This window comes from Anas platyrhynchos, chromosome 38, assembly GCF_047663525.1.
Source record: "Anas platyrhynchos isolate ZD024472 breed Pekin duck chromosome 38, IASCAAS_PekinDuck_T2T, whole genome shotgun sequence".
NCBI classification, from domain to species: Eukaryota; Metazoa; Chordata; class Aves; order Anseriformes; family Anatidae; genus Anas; species Anas platyrhynchos.
In genome coordinates this window covers 552555-575733 of record NC_092626.1, presented here as the reverse complement: position 1 = coordinate 575733, position 23179 = coordinate 552555, and the positions used below count along the sequence as shown (strand labels likewise).

Genomic DNA, 23179 nt, shown 5'->3' with positions numbered 1-23179 from the left:
GCTACCAGGGCAACTATGAGAAGTTCCCATGACAGTGTTCCCACATCGCCCAATTAAGGAACTCAGAAAATACTGTTACCAGCAGCTGGCCTCAAAGACTAGGTCTACGTGACCGTTAATCACAAAGGGGGTTGTTTTCCTGACTGCTAATCAAAAGGGGGTTTCTTTTCTTGCAGGTGGGGTTGTTTTCTTCTAGTTGTTTGTCTGAGTGCTTTTGACAAATAATCTTGTGTGAAACACTGTCCGCCCCTGTAAAGTTCACTATAAAATTTAGGCTATTCGGGCAATAAAAGGGAGCAGCACGATCTGACTCTGCTGGTGTCTGTCATGCTTTCGCCCGTGCTTCCTGCAACATATGGGGGGTGGGGGGGCATTTTGGGGTCCCAAAATATGAGGGGGGGGGTCATGAAACATATGGGGGGGGCACAGATGGGGGGGCTCCTGTAGGGTATGGGGGGGCATTTTGGGGGGTCCTGGAATGGGGGGGGGGGCAGGTAGGGTATTCGGGGGGGGGCAGATTGGGGGGGGTCCCAGCTGGGGGGGGGGGCATTTGGGGTAGGGTAAGGGGGGCGGGTCCTAAACCGGGGGGGGGGAGACAGAGTTTGGCGGGGGGGGGCACTACCGGTTGGGGGGGGTCCAAATTTTTGGGGGGAAGTCAGATTCTTATGGGAGGGTGTCCAATTTTTTATGAGGGGGGTCCAATTTCTTTTTAGGGGGTCCAATTTTTTATGGGGGGGGTCCAATTTCTTTTTGGGGTGGGTCCAATTTTTTTGGGGGGGTGCCGCACTTTTTGTAAGGGCTCCGATTTTTTTGGGGGGGGTCCATTTTAAAGGAGGGGGGCTCCCATTTTGTGGGAGGGGCTCCCATTTTGGGGAGGGCTCCCATTTTTTTGGGGGGGGCATTTTTTTTGGGGGGGGGCGGTGTTTGAAGGGGGGGGCAGCGCTGACGCAGTGCCTATGACCCGGGGGGGGGGGGTCCCGAGCCCGGATCTCGGGGGGGGGGGCATGAGACCGGGTTGTTTTTTTTTTTTTTTTTTTTTGAGGGGTGTCCCGTGGGGTTCCTTACTGGAGGCGGTGGGGCCGAGCGGCAGGGCCGTGACGCAGCAGCGGTGGCAGCGGCGGCGGGGGGGGGCCCAGAGGGGGGCGCGGAGGGACTGCGACACCGGCCCCCTCCCCCTCCCCCCACCGGGGACCGGCCCTGCTCCCGCCCCCCCCGGCTCCAAACCGCGCCCCCTTTTCCCCAAACCCCGCCCCCAGCCCCTAAACCCCGCCCCCAAACCCCAAACCCCGCCCCCACCGCCTAAGCCCCGCCCTCTACTTCTAAAGCCCCGCCTCCCCCCTCCCTCCCTGCCGGCTGTTACCCGGCGGGCGCGGCCACGTGACGCCCCGCGCGCCTCCCTATTGGCTGGCGCCCCGGGGCGGCGCGCGGCGATTGGCGGAGGCGGCGCCCAATGGGAGCGCGGGGCGGGCGCGGTTTGAGTGCGCGCGCAGCAATGGCGGCAAGGCCCGGCGGCGGCGGCGGCGCCCACCCGGTACCAGCCACGGCGGCGGCTGCGTCACTTCCGGCCGCCTCCCGGTTACCGGTGCGCAAGGCCCACGCCAAGCGCGCGGCGGCCGCGCCTGAGCCGGAGGCTCCCGAACAGGTTGGGCCCCGCTCCCGTTCCCGGTGCCGTTCCCGGTGCCGGTTCCGGTCTCACCCTCCCGTTCTCCCGTAGAAACGGCGCTGCTCCGGGCCCCGAGCGGGCTGGGCTCCCAGCAGCCGCGCCCCGTTGCGGGCTATCAGCGTCCCGACGGCACCAGGCCCAGGTAGGGCGGCACCGGGGGGGGTCCTGGTTGTACCGGGGGGGTCCCGGTTCCACCGTTCGGTCGCGGTGCCCCCCCCCGTGCCCCCCCCAGGGCTTCTCCGCAAGGCCATGACCGTCGCCGCAGCCCCCCAGGCCGGGAAGAAGGCCCCGGGGGCGGCTTCGGGATTAGCAGCGCCGCCTCCGGTACCGGGGGTGCGGCGGCGGGGGACCCGAGGGGGCAGCTGGCGGAGCTGCGGGAGAAGATAAGGGGCCTGGAGGATGACAACCGGCAGCTCCGGGAGCAGCTGCAACACAGCCGGGCCCGGGAGGAGGAGCTGGGCAGACAAGTGAGGTGAGAGCCCCGGTAACATCCCCCCCCCCGGTACCGGTTTGCACCCTCCCGGTAACCGGGGACCTGTCCCCTGACCCCTCCTGTACCTAGGGACCTCCCTCCAGTAACGGGGGACCCGTTTCCTTCCTCCTCCGGTATCGGGGACCCCCCTCCGGTAACCGAGAACTCCCCCCCGGTAACAGAGGACCCGTCCCCTTCCCCCTCCGGTAGCGGGAACCCCCCTCTGGGTATGGCAGCACCCTCCACTTCCCCCTCCGGTACCCGGGGACCCCTGTAAGGTATCGGAGACACCCCCCCTCCGGTAATAGAGGACCTGTCCCTTTCCCCCCTAATATCGGGGACCTCCCTTGGATAACTGGTGATCCTCCCCCTATCCCCTCCGGTAGCGGGGACCCCCCCCCCCCGGTAACCGGAGACCCTCCCCCTTTCCCCTCCGTTAACCGGGAACCCCCGTCGGGTAACAGGGGACCCCTCCCCTTCCCCCTCCAGTACCCGGAGACCCCCCCTCCAGTAACAGGGGAACCCCTGGTAACCGGGGACCCGTCCCCTTCCCCCTCCAGTGCCCGGGGACCCCCCTCCGGTAACCGGGGACTCTCCCCCTTCCCCGTCTGGTACTGGGAACCCCCCTCAGGGTACGGAAGCCCCCTCCCCTTCCCCCTCCGATACCCGGGGACCCCCCCTCCGATAACAGAGACCCCCCCCCCCTCCGGTAACGGCACCCCCCCCCCGGTGCCTCCCAGCTCTCTGCGCACGGAGCTGCAGCAGTCCCGGGAGGAGCGGTCCCGGTGGCAGCGGGAGGCGGAGGCGCAGGCGGCCGAGCAGCAGCGGCTGGCGGCTGAGCTCCAGGAGCGGCACCGGGAGCTGGAGGAGTTCCGGGAGGCGGCGCGGGACCGGGAGGAGCAGCTGGGGGCCACCCAGGTGGGTACGAGGCTGATTTCCCCCCCCCCCACGGGGCAAAACCAGCAAAACGCGGGATTCTGCCCCAAAATGGGCTGCGAGGAGCGCAGCTGGAGATGCTTCGGGGGGCTTTTTACCCGATTTCGGGGTGTTTTGCCGGATTTTTCCCCAATTGTTGTCTTCTCCCAAATTATTCCCCGTACCCCCCTAAATTATTATCTTAGGCTCCCCTGATTATTGGCGTCTTCCCCCCCAACCCTTTCTGATATTGGGGCATTTCCTCCAGATTTTGGGGGCTCTTCCCCGAATTCTGCTTGGCTTTTCCCGCAAACTTTGGGGGAGTTTCCACCAATTCTGTGTGTTTCCCAACCAAATCTTGGTGGGTTTCCCCTCCCCCCGTATTCTGGATGGTTTTTCCCCATGTTTTTCTGGGGGGCTCTTCCCGAAGATTTTATAGGTTATTTCCCAAAATTCTTGGTGCTTTTTCTACAAGCTCTTCGCGGACGGGGTACCCAAGTTCTGTGTGGTTTTTCCCTAAAGTTTTGATATTTTACATCCAATTCTGGGCGCCCCCGTCTTGGCCGACGGCGTTGGGCGCCCCTCTTGGCCAACGGAGTCGGGCCTTTCCCCCCCAGGCGGAGCTGCGGGAGGTGTCGGGGGTGCTGTCACGGCGCAAGGCGGAGGTGTCAGAGCTGCGGGCGCTGGCGGCGGCGCAGGAGGAGCATTTGCACGCGCTGGAGATGGAGCGGCTCCGCCTGCACAACCAGCTGCAGGAGCTCAAGGTGCACCGAGGGGGCTGACACTGAAAATACCAAGAATAATTTAAAAACCAGGATTCGTTTCGGGGGATTTTTTGCCCCAACATGAAAATAATAATAATAATAATTGATAATAAATAATAATAATCGTTCATTTTTTGTTTTTGTCAAAATTTAAAAAAAAGTGTTTTTTTTGCTTAAACTTTTTTTTAAAATAACATTCCTTTCTGTTTTTTCCTCAAAGTTAAAAAATATAATTTATTCTTTTTTCTCGAAACTGAAAAACAAAACCTTTTTTTAGTTTGCTCAAAATTGAAATAAAAAAATCATCTTTCTTTTTTGATTTTTATTGAAATTTTAAAAAGTCAAAAGAACACTTCTTTTATTTCTCAAAATTTAAAATAGAATAACTCATTTCATTTTTTGAGCTTTTTTGCTCAGAGTTTAACAAATACATATGTTTTTGCCCCAAATTTTTAAAAATACAAAAACATTTTTTTGCTCAGTAAAAAAAAAAAAACACTTAATTTTCCCTCAAATTAAAAAAAAATATATAAAATGCTTAGTTTTTCTTGCTCAAAATTAAAAAAATACATAGTTTTTTTGGGGTTTTGCTCAAAATCTATAAACAACAGAATGGTCATGGTTCGTTTCTGTTTTTTTGTTCAAAATTGTAAGAGTATATAAGAATATAAATATTTAACTCTGAAAGTTTTTCTTATATATCCATATATAAATACAGAAAAATACAGAAACATCTGTCTGACAAGTGGCAGTCGGGCAGGGCTCAGGACTGTGGCAACTGGGGCCACATCAGGTCACCATTGGGATCCCCCAAGGCTCCGTTTTAGGGCCAGTCCTCTTCAAGTCATCGATATTCTACAAAATACCTTTTTTTCCCTTTTTTTTCCCCCTCCCCAGGGGAACATCCGCGTCTTCTGCCACGTGCGCCCGCTGCTGGCGGCCGAGCAGGAGGCGCAGAAGGGGCTGGAGCACCTCCACTTCCCCCCCGAGGACAACAAGACGCTGGTGCTCTGCAGGACCGAGGGGGTGAGCGCCAATTTGGGGTACCCCGACCCCAAATCAGGGCTGGGGGGGGGCACCCCCTGCTGCTCCCGCTCCCAAATCCTCCACGGCCCTACAAGCGGGCGGCCCTATAACAGGGGCAGGAGGCCCTATAAGCCCGATATCTCCCCGTATTGCACATCAGGCTGGGAATAGGGCTCGTGGTGACCCCCCCAAATCCTGACACGTCCCCCCTGACCCTATTTCCCCCCCCGACCCTAATTTCCCCCCCCAGTCCCATATGGGGCGGCGGGGCGAGGTGCGCTACGACTTCAGCTTCGACCGCGTCTTCCCGCCCGGCGCCTCGCAGGAGGACGTCTTCGAGGAGATCGCGCTGCTCGTGCAGGTGCCCCCCCATAAAGGACCCCCCCCTTTTCCCCAAAATTGCCCGTTTCCCCCGTGTTTCACCCCAAAGTGCCTCCATCGCCACCCAAACCCCCCCAAGTGCTCCCCAGGGTCCCCATTTCTACCTTTTTTCCCCCATAAATCCCCCCATTTACCCCCCCAACCCCCCCCAAACTGTCCCCCAAAGCCCCTTTTTCCCCATTTCCCCCCAAACTGCCCCCATTTCCCCCATAAATCCCCCTCTTTCCCCACCAAGGTCCCAGTTTCTGCCCATTCCCCCCCCCAAACTCCCCCGTCTTCCTCTATTTCCCCCATAAATGTCCTATTTCCCCCCAAAGCGCCCCCGTTTGACACAAGTGACCCCAAAGGCCCCCGTTTCCCCCCAAAATGCCTCCATTTTCCCCTGAACTGCTCCCAAAGTGCCCCTGTTTCCCCCAAAAAGTCCCCATTTCCCCCCCAAGGCCCCTGTTTCTATCCCATTTCCCCCTTTTCCACCCCCAAAGGCCCCCCATTTCCCCTATAAGTGCCCCCATTTCCTTCCCACGCTCCCCCAAAGGCCCCCGTTTCTCCCTGAACTGACCCCAAAGCCCCCCCATTTCCCCTATAAATGCCCCCATTTCTGCCTGTTGCCCCCCAAAGGCTCCCAAATTTCCACCCCAAAGTGTCCCTATTTCCCCCGGTTTTCACCCCAAAGCCCCCTGTTTGCCCCTGAACTCCCCCCAAAGTCTCCCCATTTCTCCCCGAACTGACCTCAAAGCTCCCCCTTCCCACCCTAAGTGCTCCAATTTCCCCCATAAATGCCTGTTTCTGCCCCCATTCCCCCAGTTTCCACCCCAAACACCCCCATTTGCCCCTGAACTCCCCCCAAAGACCCCTATTTTGCCCATTTTCCCCACAAGTGCCCCCATTCCCCCCTATTTCCACCCCAAATGCCCCCATTTCCCCCCAAAGACCCCTATTTCCCCCACAAGTGCCTCCATTCCCCCCAGTTTCCACCCTATTTCCCCCCCCAAAGAGCCCTATTTCCCCCTATTTCCACCCCAAATGCCCCCATTTGCCCCGTTTTCCCCCAAAAGACCCCTATTTCCCACCCATTTCCCCCACAAGTGCCCCCATTCCTCCCAGTTTCCACCTGTCATGGTTCCGCTCGAGTGGGCAGCCGAGCTCCACCACAGCCGCTCTCTCACTCCCCCTCCTCAAAGAGGAATGGGGAGAAAATATGTGGAAGGGGCTCAAGGATTGAGATAAGGACGAGAAAATCACGCAATAATTAGTGTAACGGGCAAACCAGACTCAGCATAAGAAGACAGATAGTAAGATTTATTGCTCATTACTAACAAGCTAGAGAAGTGAGAAACAAAGGAAAGAAACCAAAAGCACCTCCCCCCCATCCACCCTCTTCCACCTCCTCCCCCCGAGCGGCGCAGGGGAGTGGGGGAATGGGGGTTATGGTCAGTCTGCAGCACTTCTTCTCTGCCGCTCCTTCTCAGTCACTCTCGTGCCCTGTGCTGTGGGGTCCCACCCACGGGATGCAGTCCTTGACGAACTGATCCGGCGTGGGCTTCCCACAGGCAGCAGCTCTTCCAGAGCTGCTCCAGTTATGGGTCCGTACCACGGGCTCCATCCCTCAGGAGAAAACTGCTCCAACCTGGGTTCCCCACGGGCAGCAGCTCCTGCCAGATCACCTGCTCCTGCATGGTCTCCTCTCCACGGGCTACAGGTCCGGCCCGGGGCCTGCTCCAGCAGGGGTCTTCCACAGGCGGCAGCCTCCATCGGTGCAGGGCCACCTGCTCCACCGTGGTCTCCTCCACGGGCTGTAGCGTGAAACCCTGCTCCACCGTGGTACTCCATGGGCTGCAGGGGGACAGCCTGCTTCACCATGGGCCTCACCACAGGCCGCAGGGGACTTCTGCTCCGGCGCCTGGAGCACCTCTCCCCCTCCTTCCTCACTGACCTTGGCACCTGCAAGGCTGTTTCTCACTCCCTTGACTCTCCCGGCTGCTGTGTGGCGCAGTGTTTTTTTCCCTGTCTTAAATATGCTCTCACAGAGGCGCAAAACAACATCGCTTATTGGCTCAGATCTGGAAAACAACGGGGCCCTTCCCAAACATGGGGCGGCTTCTAGATCTTTCTCACAGAAACCACCCCTATGGCCCCCTGCTACCAAAACCTTGCCACGTAAACCCACTACACCACCCCAAACGCCCCCATTTGCCCCTGAACTCCCCCCATTTCGCCTCCATTTCCCCCCCATAAGAGCCCTATTTCCCCCTAGTTTCCACGCCAAATGCCCCCGTTTACCCCTGAACTCCCCCCAATGACCCTTATTTTCCCCCAAAAGACCCCTTTTTCCCCCCATTTGCCCTATAAACCCCCCCCCGTCCCCCCCCAGTCGTCCCTGGACGGGTACCCCGTCTGCATCTTCGCCTACGGGCAGACGGGCAGCGGCAAAACCTACACCATGGAGGGGCCGGGGGGCGCCGACCCCGCAAGTTGGGGGGTGATCCCCTGCGCCGTGCCGCACCTCTTCGGGGGCGCCCGCCAGCTGGAGCACAAAGGGTGGCAGGTGGGGGCCGAGGCACCGAGTTTTGGGGGGGTTGGGGGCTTTTTTGGGAGGGGTTTAGGGCTATTTGGGGGCTTTTGGGGCTTTTTGGGGGGGAGTTAGGGCTTTCAGGAGCTTCTTTGGGGGGGGTTAAGGCTTTTTGGGGCTTCTTTGGGCGGCGCTTAGGGCTTTTGGGGGCTTCTTTGGGTGTGTTAGCTCTTTTGGGGGGGCCTTAGGGCTTCTGGGAGGCTTTTTTGAGGGGTTAGGCCTTTTTTGGGGGATTACGGCTTTTGAGATCTTTTTCTGGGGGGGATTAGGTCTTTTAGGGGCATTTTTGTATGGGGTTTTGAGCCTTTTGGGGGTTTAAGGTGTTTGGGGGGTGTTTAGGGCTTCTTGGGGTACTTTTCGGGGGGGTTAGGGCTTTTGGGGGGCTTTTAGGGGGATTAGGGCTTTCTGGAGGCTAATTTAGATCTTTTGGGGGCTTTTTTTTGGGGGGTTAGGGCTTTGGGGTCTTTTGGGGGGCTTTTTGGGGGGAGGTTAGGGCTTTTGGGGGCTAATTTAGGGCTTTGGGGAGCTTTTTTTAGGGGTATTTGGTCTTTTAGGGGCTTTTTTGAGGGGGTTTTGAGCCTTTTGGGACTTTTGGGGGTTTAAGGTGTTTGGGGGGTTTAGGGCTTCTTGGGGTTCTTTTCTTTGGGGGGGTTATGGCTTTTGGGGGGCTTTTTGGGAGGGTTAGGGCTTTTTGGAGGCTAATATAGGGCTTTTGGAGCCTTCTTTAGGGGGGTTTAGGGCTTTTGGGGGCTTCTTTGGGGGGGGAGTTAGGGCTTTTGGAGGCTTTTTTGTGGCTTTTTTTGGAGGGTGTTAGGGATTTGGGGGGCTTTTGGGGGGGTTTAGGGCTTTGGGGGGCTTTTTTTGGGGGAGCAGGGCTTTTGGGGGGGTTTAGGGTGGGGTTTTGGGGGGAATTTCTTTAGCTTTGGGGACTTTGGGTCTGCTCTTTTGGGGGCTCTTTGGGGTTCTTTATAGGGTTTGGAGGCTTTTGGTGGTTCTTTAGGCACTCAGGGCCCCTTTTTGGGGGGATTTTGCGCCCCCCTGACCCCCCCAAAGTACAGTTTCAGCGCCAGCTTCCTGGAGATCTACAACGAGGCGCTGCGGGACCTGCTGGGGGGGGACAGGGGGGGCGAGCTGGAGATCCGCCACATCAGCTCGGCCAGCAAGGAGCTGCATGTCCCCAACCTGCGCTGCGTCCCCGTGGCCTCCGAGGACAAGGTAAGAAACCCAAAACCCCCCTCGGAGTCCGTTTGACGTATTTTTCCATTTTTTAACCCCAAATTTGCCCCCCCCCCCCAGGTGCTGGGGCTGCTGCAGACGGCCGCCTCCAAGCGCTCGGTGGCGCGCACGGCGCTCAACGACCGCTCGTCCCGCAGCCACTGCGTCTTCCAGCTCCACATCCAGGGCTCCAACGCCTCCCGCGCCCTCCGCTGCAGCTGTGAGCGCCTCTTTTTGGGGTTTTCTTCCTCCCCGGGGGGTGCTGACCTCCTCTTCCTCACCCGAAATCCTCCCCCAACCCAGTGGTGCTGAGCCTGGTGGACCTGACGGGCAGCGAGCGCTTGGATAAATGCCAAGCCAGCGGGCAGCGGCTGCGCGAGACCCAAGCCATCAACAGCAGCCTGGCCACGCTGGGGCTGGTCATCATGGCCATCTCCAACAAGGTGCTGATTTTTTGGGGAAAAAAGAGCGATTTTGGGGCCACGACCCCAAAATTTTGTCACTTTCCTCCCCATCCTATAACGATTTTTGTCCCCGTAGGAGCCGCACGTGCCATACCGCAACAGCAAGCTGACCTACCTGCTGCAAAACTCGCTGAGGGGCAACACCAAAATGTGAGCGGGGTTTTTTTTAGGGTCACGGGGTGGTTTTAGGGTCGAGGGTGTAGGGTGCACCCCGCTCGGACACCCCGCTATGCCGTGGATCGCCCCCACCCAGGCTCATGTTCGTCAACATCTCGCCGCTGGAGGAGAACTTCGCCGAGTTGCTCAACTCCCTGCGCTTTGCCAGCAAGGTTTGGGGGAAATAATGGGGGTTTAGGGGAGGGTTTGGATTGTGGTGGGGGTGGGGAAGGGTTTTGGGGTGGTTTTTGGGGATGGTTTTGGAGGGAGGGAGCAGGGAGGGCTTGGGGAGGAGGGTTGAGGTTGGGGAGGAGGGTTTTGGGGTGGTTTGGGGGGAAGAATTTTGGGGGGGGTAAACATTATGGTATGGGGGGCGTTTGGGGTGGATTTGGGGATCTTTGGGACACGGTGATTTGGGGTGCCGTGGGAAATCTGCGGGCAGAGGTTGGGGGAGATGTGGGATGTGTTGGGGGTGCTCGGGGGGGAGAACGTGGGGATGGGTTCAGGGGCAGGTTTGGGATGGGGGGGTTGGTTTGGGGTGTTAGAGGGCAAATTTGGGGCACAGGGGGTGATTTCGTAGGGTTATGGGATAAGGAGGGCAGGTAATGGGATATGGGGGACAGGTTTGGGGGGTTATACGGTGAGTTTGGGGTACAGGGTATGGGTTTTGGATTTTGGACATGGGGGGGATTTGGGGGAGGTTATGGGGTGTGTTTGGGATATGGGGGTGTGATTCGGGAGGTTTTGGGGGATTATAGGGCAGATTTGGGATATAAGGGGATGATTTAGTGGGGTTATGGGATATGGGGGGAAGATTTGGGGTTTACAGGATAAGTTTTGGTTGGTTTATGGGGTAGGTTCGGGATGGTGTGATTTTGGGGTGGGTTTGGGGGGATTATAGGGCAGGTTTGGGATATGGGGGGTGATTTGGGGGGGGTTAGGGGGTGGGTTTGGGATATGGGGGCGTGAATGGGGGGATTTAGTGGGGATAAAGGGAAGATTTTGGGATATGGGGGACAGGTTTTTGGCGGTTATGAGGTAGGTTTGGGAGGGTTAGGGACAGGTTTTGGGGTATTATGGGATGGATTTGGGATGGGGGTGTGATTTTGGGGGTTTTGGTGTGGGTTTTGGGGGGTGATGGGGCAAATTTAAGATATGGGGGTGAGTTGGGGGGTTATGGGTTATGGGGCAGCTTTTGGGGGGTTATGGGGTGGGTTTGGGGTAGATTTGGGATATGGGGGCCTTTTGGGGGGGTTATGGGGCAGGTTTGGGATCCGGGGGGGCCTTTTGGGGTGGGTTTGGGTTGGATTTGGGTTAGTGGGGGGCCTTTTGGGGGCATTTTGGGGCAGTTTTAGGATACGGGGGTGCATTTGGGGGGGTTATGGGGCAGATTTGGGGGTCTGGACCCCCCTCACCCCCCTCGTTCGCTTCGCAGGTGAACGAGTGCATGGTGGGCACGGCCCACGCCAACAAGAAGTAGCCCCGGGACCACCGGGACCCCCCCCCCAAATTCCCCTCCCCCCCCCCCGTTTGTGGTGGGGGGGGTGCAGGGGGTGTAGGCTGTCGCCTCTGGGGGTGGGATGTCTGCGTGGGGTGTGTGCAGCTGTTCCTTTTAGCCTGACCTTAATAAACATGTAAATAAGCAAAAACTCTTCTAATAATTAAAAGAAAAAAAAAAGCTGTCAATTTCCAGCTGCAATCAATTTTCTTCCTCTCCTGCCTGCACCAACCCTATGTGTGAAATTCCAATCTGCCCCAAAACACACGGTTTTGACCCCAAAAACGTTCCTTTTTGTCCCCAACGTTGGTTCTTCCACCCATGTCATGTTAGTTTCCAGTGCTACCCCCGAAACTCTGATTTATCTGTTAAAAATGGGGTTAAAATAACAATAAATCTCCCCAGTTTCATCTGCCTTGTCCAGATGGGCAGAGCAGGGAGCTCTATAGGGAAAAACTGTAGGGAAAACCTTCCCCAGAGCACGTTTCTGTCCTATACCCCTCTTGGCACCTATAGGGGAATATGAACAGCCTGCAGGGTCCCACATTCTGATGAGAAAAATCTCATCAAATAACAATAAATTAATGCTTTGGGACTTTTTTTTGCCAGTTAATTATAATCTGGGTACAACTGAACTCCCCAGGGGAGCATTTACGCAGTCCCACATGCAACTGGACCCTCCGTGTTCGCTCTTTCACTGCAAGCCTAAATACAGCGTTAGCCGGCATCGGAGACGACTGAAAAATCGGGCCCCAGAAAACGCATTCCGAGCCTCTTTCGCCAATACAAAAGTGCCCCAAAATGAAGGCTTTGGGTACAACTGAACTGCCCAGGGGAGCCTTTACGCAGCCCCACATGCAACTGGACCCTCCGTGTTCGCTCTTTCCGAGCAACCCGAAACAATGCCCTAGCCAGCATTGGAGATGTTTTAAAAAATCGGGCCCCAGAAAACGTGTTCCGAGCCCCTTTGGACCATCCAAAAGTGCCCCCAAAGGAAGGATGTGTGTGCTAGCCGCACTGGGGTCCGGGTCGGACCTCGGTCGGCTCCGCTATTTTGATGGCAGGACACGAGTGTCCCTCCACGGGCAGCGTGGGTCTGGCTTTCTGAACCCCTAGGCTCCATCCTGGGTGTCGTGTGTGCTCGCCGCACCGGGGTCCGGATCCCATTTCGGGCGCCTCGGGGAAGGAGATGCTACGAAACGGTTGTCCGGCCACAAGCGCTGTGGCTGCCAGCCGTGTCGAGAAGTGGAGGCTGTCGTTCACCGGCTCGGAGTTACGCAGTGCCGGGGACCGGGGATTCAGACAGTCCAGAGCGGCAGGCGTCCGGATGTGGACCCTGGGCTCCGGTCCTGGGCGATGTGTGTGCTAGCCGCGCCGGGGTCCGGGTTCTGTCTCGGGTGGCTCGAGGAAGGTGATCCCACGACACGGGTGACCGGCCACAAGTGGTGTGGGTGCCAGCCTTGCCGCGAAGCAGGAGGCTGTGGTCCGCTCACTCGGGAACTGTCCGTCCCCGAGACAGGGGTTCTGTCCAGTCCGGAGCGGCGGCCGTTCTTCCCGAATGCCTAGACTCTGGTCCTGGGAGACGTGTATGCTAGCCACGCCGGGGTAAGAATCCCTTCTCGGGCGGATTAGGGACAACGATCCCACGACACGGTTGTCCGGCCACGAGCGGCATGGGAGCCAGACTTGCAGCGAAGCGTGAGGCTGTCATCCGCTGCCTCGTGGGCTGGCAGTCGCGGGGACCTGGGGTTCTGTCCTGTCCGGAGCGGCAGCTGTCCATCCCGAACACCCACGCTCCTATCCTGAGCAACATGTGTGCTAGCCGCACTGGGGTCCGGGTCAGACTTCGGTCGGCTCCGCTATGGCGATGGCAGGACACGAGTGTCCCTCCGCGGGCAGCGTGTGTCCGGCTTTCCGAACCCCTAGGCTCAATCCTGGGTGACGTGTGTGCTAGCCGCACCGCGGTCCGGATCCCATTTCTGGCGGACAGGGGACAACGATCCCATGACACGGTTGTCCGGCCATGAGCGGCATGGGAGCCAGACTTGCAGCGAAGTGTGAGGCTGTCATCTGCTGCCTCGTGGGCTGGCAGTCGTGGGGACCTGGGGTTCTGTCCTCTCCGGAGCCGCAGCTGTCTGTTCCCAACACCCACGCTCCAGTCCTGGGCGATGTATATGCTGGCCGCACTAGGTCCAGGTTGGACCTCGGTCGGCTCCGCTATTTCATCACAGGACACGAGTGTCCCTCCACGGGCAGCGTGGATCCAGCTTACTGAGCCCTTTGGCTCCATCCTGGGTGTCGTGTGTGCTCGCCGCACCGGGGTCCGGATCCCATTTCGGGCGCCTCGGGGAAGGAGATGCTACGAAACGGTTGTCCGGCCACAAGCGGTGTGACTGCCAGCCGTGTCAAGACGTGGAGGCTGTCATTCACTGGCTCGGAGTTACGCAGTCCCGGGGACCGGGGATTCAGACAGTCCAGAGTGGCAGGCGTCCGTATGTGGACCCTGGGCTCCGGTCCTGGGCGACGTGTGTGCTAGCTGCACTGGGGACCGGGTTCAGTCTTGGGTCCTTTGGCTCCATCCCGGGTGTCGTGTGTGCTCGCCGCACTGGGGTCAGGATCCTATTTCGGGCGCCTCAGAGAAGGAGATCCCACAACATTCCCACGAGGGTTAGGGTTGTTAGGGTTAGGGTTTAGGGTTAGGGTAAGGGTTAGGGTTAGGGTTAGGGTTAGGGTTAGGGTTAGGGTTAGGATTAGGGTTAGGATTAGGGTTAGGATTAGGGTTAGGGTTAGGGTTGGGGTTAGGGTTAGGGTTAGGGTTAGCGTTAGGGTTAGGGTTAGGGTTAGGGGGTTAGGGTTAGGGTTAGGGTTAGGGTTAGGGTTAGGGTTAGGGTAAGGGTTAGGGTTAGGGTTAGGGTTAGGGTTAGGGTTTTGGTTTAGGGTTAGGGTTCGTTAGGGTTAGGGCTAGGGTTATCGTTAGGGGGTTAGGGGTAGTGTTAGGGGGGTAGGGTTAGGGTTAGGGGTTAGGGTTAGGGGTAGTGTTAGGGTTTGGGGTTAGGGTTTGGGTTAGGGTTAGGGTTATGGTCAGGGCGTTAGGTTTAGGGTTAGGGTTAAGTTTAGCGTTAGGGTTAGGGATAGGGTTAGGCTTAGGGTTCATTAGGGTTAGGGTTAGGGCTAGGGTTATCGTTAGGGGGTTAGGGTTCGGGATCGAGGTTAGGGTTAGGTTTAGGGTTAGGGTTAGGCGGGTTAGGATTAGGGTTAGGGTTCGGGTTAGGGCTCGGTTTAGGGTTAGGGTTTTGGGTTAGTGTTAGGGTTTGTTAGGGTTAGGGCTAGGGTTATGGTTAGGGGGTTAGGGTTAGGGTTAGGGGGTTAGGTTTATGGTTAGGGGTTAGGGTTAGGGGTAGGGTTAGGGTTAGGGTTAGGTTTTGGGTTAGTGTTAGTGTTAGGGTTAGAGGGTTAGGCTTAGGGTTAGGGGTAGGGTTAGGGTTAGGGTCAGGGTCAGAGTCAGAGTCAGGGTAAGCGTAGTGAGATCCTCTCCTGCGCCTATGTTATTTTCCAAAGATTGATTCACGCTTTTAAGGTTTCAGGGGTAGGGCACTAGGGTTGGGTTTCAGGGTAAGTATTCTCAGGGTTTATGTTTAGGATTTTCAGTTGTTTAGGTTTGGATTTTTAAGGGTTAGTATTTTAGGGATTTGGGGGTTAAGGTTTTAAGTTTTTCAGGGTTAGTGTGTTAGGGTTTTAGAGTTTATGGGTTGTAGTGTTGAAAGGTTTTTTAGGGTTAGGGTCTTAGGGTTTTCTTTTTGGTCAATTATTTAGGGTTAGGGTTTTAAAATTTATTTTTATTTATTTATTTATTTATTTATTTATTTATTTTTTCAGGTTAGGTTCTCCAGGGTTAGGGTTTTGAGTGTCCTAATTTTTTGGGTTAGGGTTTGGAGCATCTTAATTTTTTGCGTTAGGGTTTTGAGCATCTTAATATTTTGTGTTAGTGCTTTGAGCGTCTTATTTTTTTGGATTAGTGTTTGTGGAGGAATCGTTAAGTGAGGCAGGACATGTGAATGTTGAGCAGTTGGGAGACAATGGGCTGGTGAAGCACAGTACTCAACTCACATGAGCCTTGGCACGTATTCAGCTGGCTGAGAGCCAATCAGGCTCAAGGGCACGATGCCCTTGGGCCATCGGGGAAAGTCCCTAAGGTGGGACAGGTAGCCAAAAGAAGGAGGACCAGACTGAAAAGCCTGGGAAGTGTCAGCCAGTCCTGAGCTTAGTTTCTGCAATATGTATGAGTTGATTATGTTCGAACTAGATAAAAGACGACTGAGCTATCCATTAAAGTTGAAGTTCACTGTTCACTCATATTGATGTGCTGGGTCTTCCTTCCGTCGGCAACAAATTGGCGCCCGAACAGGGACCGGTCTGAACGGGATTTGGACACTGCTGGCAGTGATCCAGGGCCACGGTTGGACGGAATAAGGGAAGCCGGTCGTGCAACGCAGCCCAGGAGGTGAAAAGGACAAGAATCCCCGCACCCACGCCGGGAAGGTGAAAAGGACGTGGAGTCCCCGCACCCGGGATGAGCCTATTTAGGGTCCCGCCGGAAAAGCGCCGCCGAGGTGTTTGCAAAGGCTGCAACCGACGTATATAAAGGTATGAAAAGATAAGCGGCGTATTATTTGCTCAAATGCTTTTTAGAAAAGCGGAGCATTTTAGATATAGATTGTAGAAAAAGATTTGCCAGGGTTATTAGTATATGGGATAGCTAAGGGTTGTTTTACAAATCCTGATACAGTTTTTTGAACAAACAGAGTGGCGTAAATTTGGACATAAATTGTTTGATGATGTTAGGAACGATGTTAAGTTTACTGGGAGATTTGATGAGGCCATGGAGAGCAGTGGCTAATGCATTAGCCACACATAAAGATGAACAAAGAGTTGCCGCTGCTGCAACAGAGTGGTTAGGACCACCAAGAAGGATTAATAATGTTAATCCACAGCAAATAAATATGGAAGGAACAGATTGCCCGTTGCCACCTTCCGTTAGAACTTTTACTATTACACAGGGGGCCTCGGGAATTTCGGGGGTGCCTGTGACAATGTCCTCTGTAGCAGAGGAGGAGCTTTCACTACCAACAGCTCCAACTGCTCCAATAGAAAGTGAGAAAGGAGCAAGTGAAAGGACCAGTGCTAACTCATTTCTATCAAATATAAATCCCTTCACAACGGGGGCGCAGGGAAGAGAAGGTCTGCAGCCATCGAAGGCCTTTGCTGTTACGCCCCCTGTTGACCTGAACGTGCCTTTTGACCCAGGCCCTATTGGCCTTGGAAAGGAGCGATGGAGGCAAATAGCAAATGAGGCACTGCGTGAAGGGAATTATGAAACGGCAGCACAGTTAACACAAGCTTTTCCGGTAGTATACTCGCCAACAGATGCACAGGGGAATGTGACCGTTAATATGACAAATTTAGACTGGAAACTACTAACTCAATTACGATCTACAGTAAATGATTCTGGTTTAAAGGGGGAACCTACTCGGCAAATGTTAGATTATATTTGGGGAACTAATATATTGCTCCCCGGGGACATACGTGGTATAATGAAGCTGATCCTAACACAACATCAACAGCTTCTTTTTAATGCGCATTGGCAAAGTGTTTGTCAAGAGGCAGTAGCTGTGATAAGGGCACCTGGAGACCCTTTACATGGGGTCACACTGGAAGAGTTGATGGGGATAGGACTGTATTTTAGGACTGAAGCACAGGCATTGCTGGGAACGGCAGGGGTCTTCCACAGGCGGCAGCCTCCATCGGTGCAGGGCCACCTGCTCCACCGTGGTCTCCTCCACGGGCTGTAGCGTGAAACCCTGCTCCACCGTGGTACTCCATGGGCTGCAGGGGGACAGCCTGCTTCACCATGGGCCTCACCACAGGCCGCAGGGGACTTCTGCTCCGGCGCCTGGAGCACCTCTCCCCCTCCTTCCTCACTGACCTTGGCACCTGCAAGGCTGTTTCTCACTCCCTTGACTCTCCCGGCTGCTGTGTGGCGCAGTGTTTTTTTCCCTGTCTTAAATATGCTCTCACAGAGGCGCAAAACAACATCGCTTATTGGCTCAGATCTGGAAAACAACGGGGCCCTTCCCAAACATGGGGCGGCTTCTAGATCTTTCTCACAGAAACCACCCCTATGGCCCCCTGCTACCAAAACCTTGCCACGTAAACCCACTACACCACCCCAAACGCCCCCATTTGCCCCTGAACTCCCCCCATTTCGCCTCCATTTCCCCCCCATAAGAGCCCTATTTCCCCCTAGTTTCCACGCCAAATGCCCCCGTTTACCCCTGAACTCCCCCCAATGACCCTTATTTTCCCCCAAAAGACCCCTTTTTCCCCCCATTTGCCCTATAAACCCCCCCCCGTCCCCCCCCAGTCGTCCCTGGACGGGTACCCCGTCTGCATCTTCGCCTACGGGCAGACGGGCAGCGGCAAAACCTACACCATGGAGGGGCCGGGGGGCGCCGACCCCGCAAGTTGGGGGGTGATCCCCTGCGCCGTGCCGCACCTCTTCGGGGGCGCCCGCCAGCTGGAGCACAAAGGGTGGCAGGTGGGGGCCGAGGCACCGAGTTTTGGGGGGGTTGGGGGCTTTTTTGGGAGGGGTTTAGGGCTATTTGGGGGCTTTTGGGGCTTTTTGGGGGGGAGTTAGGGCTTTCAGGAGCTTCTTTGGGGGGGGTTAAGGCTTTTTGGGGCTTCTTTGGGCGGCGCTTAGGGCTTTTGGGGGCTTCTTTGGGTGTGTTAGCTCTTTTGGGGGGGCCTTAGGGCTTCTGGGAGGCTTTTTTGAGGGGTTAGGCCTTTTTTGGGGGATTACGGCTTTTGAGATCTTTTTCTGGGGGGGATTAGGTCTTTTAGGGGCATTTTTGTATGGGGTTTTGAGCCTTTTGGGGGTTTAAGGTGTTTGGGGGGTGTTTAGGGCTTCTTGGGGTACTTTTCGGGGGGGTTAGGGCTTTTGGGGGGCTTTTAGGGGGATTAGGGCTTTCTGGAGGCTAATTTAGATCTTTTGGGGGCTTTTTTTTGGGGGGTTAGGGCTTTGGGGTCTTTTGGGGGGCTTTTTGGGGGGAGGTTAGGGCTTTTGGGGGCTAATTTAGGGCTTTGGGGAGCTTTTTTTAGGGGTATTTGGTCTTTTAGGGGCTTTTTTGAGGGGGTTTTGAGCCTTTTGGGACTTTTGGGGGTTTAAGGTGTTTGGGGGGTTTAGGGCTTCTTGGGGTTCTTTTCTTTGGGGGGGTTATGGCTTTTGGGGGGCTTTTTGGGAGGGTTAGGGCTTTTTGGAGGCTAATATAGGGCTTTTGGAGCCTTCTTTAGGGGGGTTTAGGGCTTTTGGGGGCTTCTTTGGGGGGGGAGTTAGGGCTTTTGGAGGCTTTTTTGTGGCTTTTTTTGGAGGGTGTTAGGGATTTGGGGGGCTTTTGGGGGGGTTTAGGGCTTTGGGGGGCTTTTTTTGGGGGAGCAGGGCTTTTGGGGGGGTTTAGGGTGGGGTTTTGGGGGGAATTTCTTTAGCTTTGGGGACTTTGGGTCTGCTCTTTTGGGGGCTCTTTGGGGTTCTTTATAGGGTTTGGAGGCTTTTGGTGGTTCTTTAGGCACTCAGGGCCCCTTTTTGGGGGGATTTTGCGCCCCCCTGACCCCCCCAAAGTACAGTTTCAGCGCCAGCTTCCTGGAGATCTACAACGAGGCGCTGCGGGACCTGCTGGGGGGGGACAGGGGGGGCGAGCTGGAGATCCGCCACATCAGCTCGGCCAGCAAGGAGCTGCATGTCCCCAACCTGCGCTGCGTCCCCGTGGCCTCCGAGGACAAGGTAAGAAACCCAAAACCCCCCTCGGAGTCCGTTTGACGTATTTTTCCATTTTTTAACCCCAAATTTGCCCCCCCCCCCCAGGTGCTGGGGCTGCTGCAGACGGCCGCCTCCAAGCGCTCGGTGGCGCGCACGGCGCTCAACGACCGCTCGTCCCGCAGCCACTGCGTCTTCCAGCTCCACATCCAGGGCTCCAACGCCTCCCGCGCCCTCCGCTGCAGCTGTGAGCGCCTCTTTTTGGGGTTTTCTTCCTCCCCGGGGGGTGCTGACCTCCTCTTCCTCACCCGAAATCCTCCCCCAACCCAGTGGTGCTGAGCCTGGTGGACCTGACGGGCAGCGAGCGCTTGGATAAATGCCAAGCCAGCGGGCAGCGGCTGCGCGAGACCCAAGCCATCAACAGCAGCCTGGCCACGCTGGGGCTGGTCATCATGGCCATCTCCAACAAGGTGCTGATTTTTTGGGGAAAAAAGAGCGATTTTGGGGCCACGACCCCAAAATTTTGTCACTTTCCTCCCCATCCTATAACGATTTTTGTCCCCGTAGGAGCCGCACGTGCCATACCGCAACAGCAAGCTGACCTACCTGCTGCAAAACTCGCTGAGGGGCAACACCAAAATGTGAGCGGGGTTTTTTTTAGGGTCACGGGGTGGTTTTAGGGTCGAGGGTGTAGGGTGCACCCCGCTCGGACACCCCGCTATGCCGTGGATCGCCCCCACCCAGGCTCATGTTCGTCAACATCTCGCCGCTGGAGGAGAACTTCGCCGAGTTGCTCAACTCCCTGCGCTTTGCCAGCAAGGTTTGGGGGAAATAATGGGGGTTTAGGGGAGGGTTTGGATTGTGGTGGGGGTGGGGAAGGGTTTTGGGGTGGTTTTTGGGGATGGTTTTGGAGGGAGGGAGCAGGGAGGGCTTGGGGAGGAGGGTTGAGGTTGGGGAGGAGGGTTTTGGGGTGGTTTGGGGGGAAGAATTTTGGGGGGGGTAAACATTATGGTATGGGGGGCGTTTGGGGTGGATTTGGGGATCTTTGGGACACGGTGATTTGGGGTGCCGTGGGAAATCTGCGGGCAGAGGTTGGGGGAGATGTGGGATGTGTTGGGGGTGCTCGGGGGGGAGAACGTGGGGATGGGTTCAGGGGCAGGTTTGGGATGGGGGGGTTGGTTTGGGGTGTTAGAGGGCAAATTTGGGGCACAGGGGGTGATTTCGTAGGGTTATGGGATAAGGAGGGCAGGTAATGGGATATGGGGGACAGGTTTGGGGGGTTATACGGTGAGTTTGGGGTACAGGGTATGGGTTTTGGATTTTGGACATGGGGGGGATTTGGGGGAGGTTATGGGGTGTGTTTGGGATATGGGGGTGTGATTCGGGAGGTTTTGGGGGATTATAGGGCAGATTTGGGATATAAGGGGATGATTTAGTGGGGTTATGGGATATGGGGGGAAGATTTGGGGTTTACAGGATAAGTTTTGGTTGGTTTATGGGGTAGGTTCGGGATGGTGTGATTTTGGGGTGGGTTTGGGGGGATTATAGGGCAGGTTTGGGATATGGGGGGTGATTTGGGGGGGGTTAGGGGGTGGGTTTGGGATATGGGGGCGTGAATGGGGGGATTTAGTGGGGATAAAGGGAAGATTTTGGGATATGGGGGACAGGTTTTTGGCGGTTATGAGGTAGGTTTGGGAGGGTTAGGGACAGGTTTTGGGGTATTATGGGATGGATTTGGGATGGGGGTGTGATTTTGGGGGTTTTGGTGTGGGTTTTGGGGGGTGATGGGGCAAATTTAAGATATGGGGGTGAGTTGGGGGGTTATGGGTTATGGGGCAGCTTTTGGGGGGTTATGGGGTGGGTTTGGGGTAGATTTGGGATATGGGGGCCTTTTGGGGGGGTTATGGGGCAGGTTTGGGATCCGGGGGGGCCTTTTGGGGTGGGTTTGGGTTGGATTTGGGTTAGTGGGGGGCCTTTTGGGGGCATTTTGGGGCAGTTTTAGGATACGGGGGTGCATTTGGGGGGGTTATGGGGCAGATTTGGGGGTCTGGACCCCCCTCACCCCCCTCGTTCGCTTCGCAGGTGAACGAGTGCATGGTGGGCACGGCCCACGCCAACAAGAAGTAGCCCCGGGACCACCGGGACCCCCCCCCCAAATTCCCCTCCCCCCCCCCCGTTTGTGGTGGGGGGGGTGCAGGGGGTGTAGGCTGTCGCCTCTGGGGGTGGGATGTCTGCGTGGGGTGTGTGCAGCTGTTCCTTTTAGCCTGACCTTAATAAACATGTAAATAAGCAAAAACTCTTCTAATAATTAAAAGAAAAAAAAAAGCTGTCAATTTCCAGCTGCAATCAATTTTCTTCCTCTCCTGCCTGCACCAACCCTATGTGTGAAATTCCAATCTGCCCCAAAACACACGGTTTTGACCCCAAAAACGTTCCTTTTTGTCCCCAACGTTGGTTCTTCCACCCATGTCATGTTAGTTTCCAGTGCTACCCCCGAAACTCTGATTTATCTGTTAAAAATGGGGTTAAAATAACAATAAATCTCCCCAGTTTCATCTGCCTTGTCCAGATGGGCAGAGCAGGGAGCTCTATAGGGAAAAACTGTAGGGAAAACCTTCCCCAGAGCACGTTTCTGTCCTATACCCCTCTTGGCACCTATAGGGGAATATGAACAGCCTGCAGGGTCCCACATTCTGATGAGAAAAATCTCATCAAATAACAATAAATTAATGCTTTGGGACTTTTTTTTGCCAGTTAATTATAATCTGGGTACAACTGAACTCCCCAGGGGAGCATTTACGCAGTCCCACATGCAACTGGACCCTCCGTGTTCGCTCTTTCACTGCAAGCCTAAATACAGCGTTAGCCGGCATCGGAGACGACTGAAAAATCGGGCCCCAGAAAACGCATTCCGAGCCTCTTTCGCCAATACAAAAGTGCCCCAAAATGAAGGCTTTGGGTACAACTGAACTGCCCAGGGGAGCCTTTACGCAGCCCCACATGCAACTGGACCCTCCGTGTTCGCTCTTTCCGAGCAACCCGAAACAATGCCCTAGCCAGCATTGGAGATGTTTTAAAAAATCGGGCCCCAGAAAACGTGTTCCGAGCCCCTTTGGACCATCCAAAAGTGCCCCCAAAGGAAGGATGTGTGTGCTAGCCGCACTGGGGTCCGGGTCGGACCTCGGTCGGCTCCGCTATTTTGATGGCAGGACACGAGTGTCCCTCCACGGGCAGCGTGGGTCTGGCTTTCTGAACCCCTAGGCTCCATCCTGGGTGTCGTGTGTGCTCGCCGCACCGGGGTCCGGATCCCATTTCGGGCGCCTCGGGGAAGGAGATGCTACGAAACGGTTGTCCGGCCACAAGCGCTGTGGCTGCCAGCCGTGTCGAGAAGTGGAGGCTGTCGTTCACCGGCTCGGAGTTACGCAGTGCCGGGGACCGGGGATTCAGACAGTCCAGAGCGGCAGGCGTCCGGATGTGGACCCTGGGCTCCGGTCCTGGGCGATGTGTGTGCTAGCCGCGCCGGGGTCCGGGTTCTGTCTCGGGTGGCTCGAGGAAGGTGATCCCACGACACGGGTGACCGGCCACAAGTGGTGTGGGTGCCAGCCTTGCCGCGAAGCAGGAGGCTGTGGTCCGCTCACTCGGGAACTGTCCGTCCCCGAGACAGGGGTTCTGTCCAGTCCGGAGCGGCGGCCGTTCTTCCCGAATGCCTAGACTCTGGTCCTGGGAGACGTGTATGCTAGCCACGCCGGGGTAAGAATCCCTTCTCGGGCGGATTAGGGACAACGATCCCACGACACGGTTGTCCGGCCACGAGCGGCATGGGAGCCAGACTTGCAGCGAAGCGTGAGGCTGTCATCCGCTGCCTCGTGGGCTGGCAGTCGCGGGGACCTGGGGTTCTGTCCTGTCCGGAGCGGCAGCTGTCCATCCCGAACACCCACGCTCCTATCCTGAGCAACATGTGTGCTAGCCGCACTGGGGTCCGGGTCAGACTTCGGTCGGCTCCGCTATGGCGATGGCAGGACACGAGTGTCCCTCCGCGGGCAGCGTGTGTCCGGCTTTCCGAACCCCTAGGCTCAATCCTGGGTGACGTGTGTGCTAGCCGCACCGCGGTCCGGATCCCATTTCTGGCGGACAGGGGACAACGATCCCATGACACGGTTGTCCGGCCATGAGCGGCATGGGAGCCAGACTTGCAGCGAAGTGTGAGGCTGTCATCTGCTGCCTCGTGGGCTGGCAGTCGTGGGGACCT

General features: G+C 56.4%; 2 protein-coding genes across 2 annotated transcripts; both read left to right on the top strand.

The window, feature by feature from the left end:
* The first annotated feature begins 1492 nt into the window (after positions 1–1492).
* LOC119714941 (carboxy-terminal kinesin 2) lies at positions 1493–11311 on the top strand. The gene is made up of 14 exons (XM_072032336.1): positions 1493–1604; positions 1715–1805; positions 1896–2135; positions 2876–3053; positions 3668–3814; positions 4712–4840; positions 5091–5201; positions 7593–7766; positions 8844–9005; positions 9087–9225; positions 9309–9448; positions 9546–9619; positions 9723–9798; positions 11061–11311. The coding sequence occupies exons 1-14, from the start codon at positions 1493–1495 to the stop codon at positions 11103–11105; spliced, it is 1818 nt and encodes a 605-aa protein (XP_071888437.1). The 3' UTR covers positions 11106–11311.
* Positions 11312–16932: 5621 nt separating this feature from the next.
* On the top strand, positions 16933–21263 carry LOC119714939 (carboxy-terminal kinesin 2-like). Its single transcript, XM_038172055.2, has 7 exons — positions 16933–17718; positions 18796–18957; positions 19039–19177; positions 19261–19400; positions 19498–19571; positions 19675–19750; positions 21013–21263. The coding sequence occupies exons 1-7, from the start codon at positions 17440–17442 to the stop codon at positions 21055–21057; spliced, it is 915 nt and encodes a 304-aa protein (XP_038027983.2). The 5' UTR covers positions 16933–17439; the 3' UTR covers positions 21058–21263.
* The last annotated feature ends 1916 nt before the right edge of the window (positions 21264–23179 follow it).